Here is a 9889-nt window from a genome sequence, read left to right on the forward strand (position 1 = left end):
CAATATTGCATTCTTTTCTGTACTAAAATTATATGATACGTATGACTTGTACAAGTTTTCTTACAGGGTATCGATCCGAGCTTGTTCTAGTAGCAAATATTCTCATTGCTCTCAATTCGACAAAAAAATGAATCTTTACAACCAAAAGCAATGTAATTTGTTTTAATTAATCTGATAAATGAGATCTGGAAGTTAATTTGTTGCCCGCTTGTCTTGAAAAAAAAAAAAAAAAAAAAAAAAAAAAAAAAAAAAAAAAAAAAAAAGTTAACTTAGTTGTGTTTTTCTCACAATTAGTGGGTTGTGGGAGTGACCAGAACCATCTAGGCAAAGGCTTGAAACCCTCCCTTTAAAGCCACTTTTAAAAGTACAAAACAAAAAAGAAAATATAAGATAGGATGAAAGCTTTAAAATGGGAGAACAAAAAGGAGTCTTTTGCTTATGTGATGAATTGATGATCAGATGTTCTCTGACAACATTGAGTTTTTGTAGTTTTGGATCTCAAGTTAATTATTTGGGGGTACCACTTGCACATGTTATTTTTCCTTCTTTAGATTTGATATTGATGCAATAGAAACAATTTGTCATAATTTTGAAATCTAGTTGTTGAAAGATTGGGGAGGTGGTTGTATTTTGAGGTTTTAGGTTTTTAACTAGCTGAACTAGTTCGTGAAATATTTGAGCTCACTTTAAATCATTCACGAGCTTAGCTCAACATATTTTTACTTGTCAATGTCGTGAACAAGTTAAAATGTCTGTATATGTGTTTTTTCTTAACTATTGTATTTTTTATTCCGTATACTATAACATGCATTAACAAGTAGTAAAAATGCAAACAACTATGAGAAACTAATAAAAAAGAACTAGAGCAAACTAGCTTAAATAAACAGTTGAAACTTTTAACTCAAAATTTGAGTTACATAGAAAATTGAACTTGCATCTATGCTCAAAAAAGCTCGAGATTCGGCTCGAGTTTGAATGCAAGTGTAATAAGCAAGCAACCCAAGAGCTTAGTCTCGGCTCACTCAATTATAGCCCCTAGTTGTATTCATTTTATTTGGTTATATTTATTTTCAGCCATTTGGTTAGATTCATTATTAGTTTGATCCAGGCTCAAATGATAGAATTGAAACGAAACTGATAGATTTGATAAAAGGGATTTAAATGAAACATTATCTCACCTTAACATCCTCTTTTTTTCCGTCTCTTCAAATGTTTGCTGTTGTCAAAACATTATGCAACTATTCATTATTATTGCACAAAAGTGTAATTATGGACATCTGCATTACCAAATCCAGTGTGCAAATCACTATCTCATATTCCCATTTGTTTTGATGAGTTTTGGTAGGTCATGACATACCTTACAAATCACTTTCACAGATAAATTTGTCTAAGACGTACTTGACATAACCTAAATAATCAAAGCATGATGCTACATCAAGATAGCAAAATTAGTCATTGGTTGTGCAAACAGCTACAACATAGTACTAAACATCCCACAGCCTAGGATTGCAGCTTAATCCCCACTAGCACAACCCCTACATCCACAGTGAACGCATTCTACAACTTTCTCCTCCCTCAGATGCTTGGGCACTCGGCAAACACAAGTTGTGCCAAAGTTATGGTCTCGTGGTTGTATGCAACGCAGGCAACACAGACGCTCATATCCTGGCTGCAAATCAGAGGCAAAACAAAAACATCTATCAGCAATATTGAAACAGTGTCTTCCCCTAATATGAACATCACACTATCAGCATTACTTACATCAATACGAGAACAAGATAGTTTAGATTCAATGGATATCAGTAATGATCAAGCAAAGACTATATTCACAGTTCACACAGTTCCTAATATTATTTTAGCTTAAGCTCAATAATGGCTTGTTGATTCAGTCTGACAAAGAAAATGCTAAACTCAGAAATTATACTTCATCTGTCTGAAAATATAAGCAACAAATACATGTACTATATTAAGATGTCCAGAAGAAACTGTCACACTTCTAAAAATTAAAATGTCTTCCAAGAGATTTTGCTGATATACCCTCCTTTAAATCGAGTAATTGGGAGGGTATGAACATAGTCCACCAATACAAATGTCAAAAGTATGTCATACAGGTATACGAGTATTTAATAACAATTAACAACAATGTGAATAATATAAACAGGACAAGTGGACAACAGAGTAACACTTTGGTAATAATGAAGTGTTGATTTCAGCAAATTCTACAAGTTTTGAGCTAGGATACATACATGTAGACCTTAATAACATTGGTTTAACAACTTCCAAGAAACTTACTAGTAAATTGGAATGGTGGAATTCCACTCATGGAGCAAGTATTCACGACGCAATATCACAATGTCGCGCCTACAAATTAGGCAATAAAATAGGCTAGTAACTAGCAAATTTTTGCAAAACCCGCCCATCCATTTACCCTAACGGGCTCGCCGGTGACGAAGAAGGTTTAGGTTGGCCTTCCGTATGCCGGCGAGCCACCAATTTCACCTTAGTCTCCGGCCTACAGCCCACAAAGCTACTGTCAAGTTTAGCTTCTCGTACTATGCAGGTCGACCCAGCCCGTCCACGCTAATTCCTTTAATTACAGGTCCTTCCTAGCTTTTTAATCTGTCCCTTTTGTTTCTTTCTATTGTTTCTCTCCTATTTCCCTTGTTCTTAGTACTGGTTTAGTGGTATTTGTGTAGTTTGTAGACTTTGTAGTCTCTTGCTAAGTTGGGCTAGTCTGTGCTTGCCTTGGTAATGTATTCCTTGGAGTCTTGTGAGGAGCTAAAAGGGGATCTTATATCCCTTCTATGGGAGGAAGAACCAAAGGAAAAGGATGGTTTGAATGTTTGATGATTGATTTCATCCTAAGTTTGGAAAATCCAGAAGGTATAATCAGTTATGATAAGAATTTTAAGAAGGGAATCTGCAGTTCAAAAAAGGAAATTACGAGGGAGCTTTGGAGAAGTATGATTGTGCAGCAAAGTTCCTGATGTCTATTTCTATTAATTCAGTAGAAGATGTTCTTTTGTTGAATTATCATTTATCACTAGTTTAAATAAAGCTGCTTGTCTGCTGAAAACGGGAGATTTTTCCCAAGTTGGCCGATTATGCTCCGTAGTCCTCAATTATAATCCCAATTGCACTAAAGCCTTGTTTAGGAGAGCTTGTGCGGCTATGGAACTAGGGAGAAATGACCTTGCTCACCTAGACTTATTGACAGCTTCTAATATAGAACCCTCAAATCAAGAAGTGTCTAAGAAATTAGATATCGTGAGGACTCTCATTTTCGGTCACCAAAAGGTAGTTGATCAAAAAGGTGTCCCAGCGGGTCTCGGAACTAGTCTCCCTTCCCAGGAGAGGTTGTCTAAAAAGTGTGAGAAGGCAACTGTAAGGTAACACACTGCTGATTTGTGTTCCTCCAAGAATAAAATAGTATAATGGACTTCAACCCTTCTTCAGTGGGTGTTCAGGATATCCCTTCGACAAATCCATGTCATTCATCGAGCAGTCTGGAAAATGGATCCCCAATCAATATGGAGAGTGATCTTAAACTTCCTTTTACAAAGGAAGAAAACAAAAATGTTCATCATGCGGAGCCCAAATATGGGTTTCAAAACCGAAAGAGGTAGGGTTCCTCTCTTACGATATCTCGAAAAAATTATCTGCTAATGGAGCAAGGACAAACTCTTATTTATTTCAACTCAAAGTCGGGAGTATTTTTCAAAGTCGGGGTGATTCCCTCATTGAAGGAAAGTCCAAGCAACAAAGGTGAGTTCAAAAGCAATGAAGAAGAGCATGTTGAAGAGGCAGCAAAGGTGCTTGAAGAAACAAAGGCACAAGAAGAAGAAAAGGTTCACAACGTAGCTGCGATTCAAGGGACAACCCCACAACAAAGAAGCCAACCTCGTTTTTAATGAACCCAGAGGAAAGGAGTTCAAGGAAATCCTCCATTGTCAAGCCCAGTCACGCATCAAGGAAAATCAGGAATAGGAAGTCAGCACATTGTCAAGGTGAGCATTCCACTTCTACTAACTATGAATTAATGTGCAGGTACCAAGTAGGAGTGAAACGGAAGAGCATTGCCCCTCCCTCAACAGATTCCTCAACCCATCCAAGGAAGAAGCCAAACTAAATTGTCCAATATAGCTTTTCAGTTTTTAGTCCTTGTTTCTATGTTAGCTCGAAAAGTAAGGGTCGTAGTGTTTTAGGCGGTAGAAATAAAATAAAATAAAATAAAAGCCCATATTATGGCTATTAGCCAGATAGGGTTAGTGAAATCTTGTTTCCCAGCTGCCACAAAAAAATAAATAAATAAAATGGAATGGTGGCAAAAAATTCTAGGGGTCATTTGGATGACAAGGGAAATAACTTCCCATATGAATTGACAAATTATGGGAATTAACTTCCCACATTAGAAATCCCATGAATTGTTGAAAGTTGTTTGTTATTCATGGAGGAATTTGCAAATCATGGGATTTTCAACTTTCAAGTTACCAAGGGGGCACTTGGTAATTTAATTCCCATGTTTTGTGGGAATTGGAAATTCCCATGTTTTGTGGGAATTGGAAATTCCCATGGATTTGAAATTCCCACAATTTTATGTTTAATGGTCAACCGAACAAAACCCAATATCTAAATTCCCATGATTTTCTATTTCCCCCATTTCTTTTGTGCAACCAAACAACACCCTAGGCAAGGATACATAAATTTAGAGCTTGATAGCATTTAGCGGTAAATAAAGCAACAAAACGGGTTGAGATGAAAGTGATACCTTCTTCCACTTAGCAATAAGGTTTCTGTCAGCATAGCCTTGGTCCAAACAAAACTCATAGAGCTCTTTGGAAATCTCACTTCTTCTATAATAAAGATCATAAATGTAACGACTCTTCTGGTGAGCAATTTTGAAAATTGGCCACAATGTTTCACACTTTCTCTTTCCATCATGAGAATCCATTTGAGCTGCCAATTCAACCATAATCAATCAAACATGGTTAATCGACGAATTCGAGAATTTTACAAGAACAAATTGAAATCAAATTAGACAAACCTACCTTCTCTCATCTTAGATTCTAGCTCCTGAAGCGTTGGTTCAATTAATTCCCAACCTTCTGGGTATTTCACACGATTTGTCTTCACTTTCGGCATCTTTCAACTGCAAAGTTAATAATTTTAGGGATAATTGATTCAAATTACGCTCATAATTTTCTTTTCTTTATCTAAGAATTTACGAACCCTAAACTTAAAGCACTGATAATTAAATTAAGGGAAATATAAGCCCTAGATTGTGAAATTGATATGATGATGACAACAACAAACAACTAACCTTAGAAGCTGCTTCAATGGGGGATACAACAACGGAGAAGGCTTCAATGGAGAACGTTGAGTGCGCTTCAATCATATAACTCAAAAGAGGTAGGAAATAAGAATGGAGGCCTAAAAGCCATGACCAGCCATAGTTATAATATGGGTTCTCATTACACGACATAAAAGGTTTTAATTATACTCCCTCCGTTTTTTTTTTTTTATTTACATCACTTATTTTTACACGGAGTTTTAAAAAAAATGAATTAGGTATAATATAATAATGTGAAAGGATGAATAATTTATTATGGTAAAAGTAATATGGGGACCATGAAAGTAAAAGCATGTGAGAGAGAGTAGCGGGGACCATGAGAGAGAGAAATGATAAATCATTTGAATGGGGTTTAAAGTAAGAGAGAGACATAATAAAATATAGTATAAAGTTACTATATATAGAAGTGATGCAAATAAAAAAAAAACATGCATAAAAGGAAAGTGATGCAAATATAAAAAAACGGTGGGAGTATATCCCTAGAGTCTAGTGTATGTAGCTCTACCTACACTCCCTCTAAAACGATGCGTTTAGCCTCCTATTAACCCAATATCTAAACCCATCAAAATGACACGCTTCAATTCATAAAACCATCGAGATCGCTCGTCGACAATGAGATTTCTAGCAACTAATGATCTAATAATTAAACACTCCCCAAACTACCTCCATGGTTCTGCATTCCAAAACCTCCAATGCTAAAGTCACCGTCGACGACAATTGGCGGAGATGGATAATCGATTAATCGTGTATGTGACTTAAAAGTGTGTGATTTGTTCTTCTACTGGTCATTTCCATGGAAAATTCAATCAACAAAAATTTCATTGATTGAATTTTCATTGATTGAATTTCCCATCAATTTTTGTCCCTCTTAAATTTTTCAGTCTCTAACTCTACTTTCTCTTTCTAATTGACAGTTATCATAAACATAGCTGTTTTCGTTTTCTTTCCCAAATCATAAAAGAAAAATTATCAAAGTAGTTTTATTTTTATTTTATTTTTATTTTTAAATTTATTAATGTTCATTTTCATATTGATAAATGTTCATTTTCATATTGATAAATGATCAGTTTATTTAATATATATTTATTGTGATATTGATATATACATGGTGTATGTACGTTTTCGTATTAATAAATGTTCATTTTCGTATTGATAAATGTTCATTTTTATTTTGATAAGTTTATTATTTCAATTTTGATAGACATTCATTCACGTTTTGTAAATAATGTGTATTGATTGTTACAAATACGTACTCTTTTTTATGTATAGTATGGAGTAGTAAGTAATTAAGTATATGTAGTACTTACTATTTAGCTTGCTTGTATCGTTTGTATGTCATACCTAACATATAAGAGTAGATACTCATTTACATATTATGTTGATCATGTCAATTTCTATACTCTTTTAGGTTCCTTTTTTTTTTAATTTAAATACTTTTTCATGTGCTATTTTTCCTATCAATATATATATAGCGTTTAATGTTCATATTTACTATATTTAAACTACTTATAAATAAATTTGATGTTCTTATCAAAGTCTTTTGCTCATTCTCATGTAGATACATATCCAGGATATTAATAGATGTATATTTTGAATTTTTAGTAGATGTTAATACAGATATTCACTAGTAAAAAATAAGGGATGGGAAGCCCCAAATGGCAAGCGGTTTTAAAAATTCGCTTGCCATTCACCCATTTTTTTTTAAAAAAACCTGTAATATTAAATGGCAAGCGGTTTTGGCGCGAACCGCTTGCCAATATATATAATGACAAGCGGTTTGGGATTGAACCGCTTGCCATTAGATTTATTGGCAAGCGGTTCAACCCCAAACCGCTTGCCATTTAAAAAAACCCTAAATCCGCGCCCCCCTTCTTTTATTTCTCTCTCCCCTCTTTCTTTATTCTGCTCTCTCTCTCTCCTCTTTCATTTTGGCTGCTCTCTTTCTCTCTCCTCTTTCTACTCACGTTTTCCCTCTCTCTCCTCTTCTCTTCCCTCTAATTCGCCTCTTTCTTCTTTCATTTTCTCCTTTTTTTTTTGTTCTTTCTAATCTCATCAAATTCGAACATAACCGGTAATTTCGAGGATAATTTTGATGAGCAGATTTCGAGGATAATTTCGAGCAAATTTTGAGCCAATTTCGAGCAAATTTTGAGCAAATTTCGAGCAAGTTCGTGCATGCGTGTGGGTGTTCAAGTTTTTTAGGTCAAATTCGACCACGAAAACTCTAGATCTAGAGTTTTCATGGTCGAATTTGACCTTTAAAACCATAATTTGAAGCCAAAATCGGTGGTTTAGATGGTCATGGTGGGTTAGATCGGTGGTTTTTATTATTTATTTCGATTTTAGTTTTATTTTTTTAATTTGATTTTCGGTGGTGGTCGTGGTGGGTGGGGGTCGTGGTTTGGGTAGGGTCGTGGGTGGAGGTCGTTGTTTAGGTGGGGATCTGGTTTGGTGGGCGGTGGGGTCGTGGTTTCGGTGAGGGGTTTTTCGGTGGGTGGGGATCTGATTTTGGGTGGGGGGTCGTGGTGTGGGGTGGTGGCTGGTGGCTGTCGTCTGGTGGTGTGTGGTGGTGACTGGTGGTGTGGGTGGTGGCTGATGGTCTTTGGTTGTTGAAAAGCATAAATTGTAATTGTTATTAATTTTTTTGTTAATTTATTTTTTTGTGATTGAAAATCAGGAATTGTAATATTACAACAATTAATTAATAAAAATATTAATATTTTTACATATGGTTTGATTATGTCTCAATTTAATCGAAAAAAACCAAAAAATTAATAATAATAATAATAATAATAATAATAATAATAATAATACCCCTAATGGGCAGCGGTTTGGCGCCAAAACCGCTGTCCTTTCTTTACAATTGGCAAGCGGTTCTGAACCGCTTGCCATTTCAATGGCTATTAGCAAGCCCCCCCAACAGGGAGCGGTTCAAAACCGCTTGCCATTGGGGGGTTTGAACCGCTTGCCAATTTATTTTTTCTACTAGTGATTATTGCAATTGTTCAATCCCATAATTTAAATGCACGGTCAAGATATTTGTTAATTTTCGTTTGAATTTCATACTGATATTTTAATAAATGTTCATTCTTGTATTGAAATATGTTCATCTAGAAATGGATGCATGTTCATTGTCATATTTATACATGTACAACAAGTTATTGAGTTATGGATATATTGACTATACAGATAAATCAATAGCTATAGGAGAATAAACTCATATTGCACAACCTATAGTGTTTACTTGATGAACTACGAAAAATTCTTTTTGTTAAATGTTCTTTTTCATTTTGATAAATGTTCGTTTATATATTAGTATATGATCATTATTCGCATATTAATAGACGATCATTAGATATCTGATGTAATTTGTTATTTTCTATAGTTTTACATGAAAATGAAAGAAAAAAAAAATCAATTATATATTATTTGATGTTCATTTTCATATGTATAAATATTCATATACTTTATATACTCCACTAATTTTTAATATATGTTTATTTTTCACATAAACCTCTACAATTATCCTCAAATTCCTTTAATAATACAAAAAATATAACTTTTATAAATTTTTTATCATCTATGAAAATAAGTAAATGTTCTATCAAACCATAATTAAATGTTCAATTACAAAATATTATATGTTCATTTATGTTTGTCTTTCATTCATGAACAAATTCATTATGCAGTACGGTGTTTTCGCTATCTTTTCTTGAGCTTTAGTCTTCATAATTTTCTCTCTCCTTCTTAATACTCTACAATCCTCTAAGCTTCATTCTTCATCTTTTTCTCTCTCCTTCTCTATTACTTTCATATTTGTAAATTAAAAATTGGAACAATAAGTAATCGACAACTTTAGTTGTCTCGTCATCGCCTCCACCACAACAGTGAACCGGCATATATAATTCCAAATCTTCATCCCACAAAAAAAAAAAAAAAAAAAAAAAAAAAAAAAAAAAAATTAGGAAATATTGGATCAAATTATTTTTATAATTCTTGTGTTAGTTTCTTGATATGGCTTGGCTGTTTGATTAAGCTCGTTATTTGCTTGTTGAACTAATTGATCGTAAGTTACCACAATCAATTTTTTATCAAATCAATACACAAAAATCTCTGCAATTCATAAATATATTTAAAGCATGCAAATGTATCGAGTCTACCGAAAACTATTTTGTGATCGACGGAGAAGTAGAAAATGGCAGTGAGATCAACATAGATGTAAGATGGAGATCAAGTTAGGTTCTCCTGTAGTTTGAAGGTGAAAGAAATTAAAAACAACAGAGATACGGCGTCATTTGCAAGGGGGTGCAGGGATTTCATACTAGACTAGAGTCTAGGTAAAAATTTATATAAAGGTTTATATGATCGTCTAATTACGAGACAGGTGGGCTTTATAAAGGTTTTAAGTAAAACTCTATTAAGTATAAACTTGTATCTGAAAGGAATGGTGTCCTTCGAACAAGTGTATTATTCCGATAGAGGGTTCGGAATTATTAGAAAACTAATTATTCAGTAAGGTCAAGTGATCGGAATGCCTGG

The 9889-nt window shown here is 34.1% G+C and overlaps 1 protein-coding gene across 1 annotated transcript; it reads right to left on the reverse strand.

Moving 5' to 3' along the window:
* Positions 1 to 1295: 1295 nt before the first annotated feature.
* Positions 1296 to 5376, reverse strand: LOC145579063 (protein BUD31 homolog 2). The gene is made up of 4 exons (XM_081636340.1): positions 5321 to 5376; positions 5049 to 5149; positions 4769 to 4956; positions 1296 to 1669 (listed from the first exon to the last, which is right to left on the reverse strand). The coding sequence occupies exons 2-4, from the start codon at positions 5140 to 5142 to the stop codon at positions 1514 to 1516; spliced, it is 438 nt and encodes a 145-aa protein (XP_081492466.1). The 5' UTR covers positions 5143 to 5149; positions 5321 to 5376; the 3' UTR covers positions 1296 to 1513.
* Positions 5377 to 9889: the final 4513 nt, after the last annotated feature.

This window comes from Chenopodium album, chromosome 14 (assembly GCF_948465745.1).
Source record: "Chenopodium album chromosome 14, dcCheAlbu1.1, whole genome shotgun sequence".
NCBI classification, from domain to species: Eukaryota; Viridiplantae; Streptophyta; class Magnoliopsida; order Caryophyllales; family Amaranthaceae; genus Chenopodium; species Chenopodium album.

Excerpts from the sequence above, each read along its gene's own strand:
- LOC145579063 (XM_081636340.1), bottom strand. The coding sequence starts at position 5,142 with ATGCCGAAAGTGAAGACAAATCGTGTGAAATACCCAGAAGGTTGGGAA. Across the intron at positions 4,957-5,048 it reads AGAATCTAAGATGAGAGAAG|CTCAAATGGATTCTCATGAT; the intron begins GTAGGTTTGTCT and ends TTGAATTGGCAG. Across the intron at positions 1,670-4,768 it reads TTATTGCTAAGTGGAAGAAG|CCAGGATATGAGCGTCTGTG; the intron begins GTATCACTTTCA and ends TCTGATTTGCAG.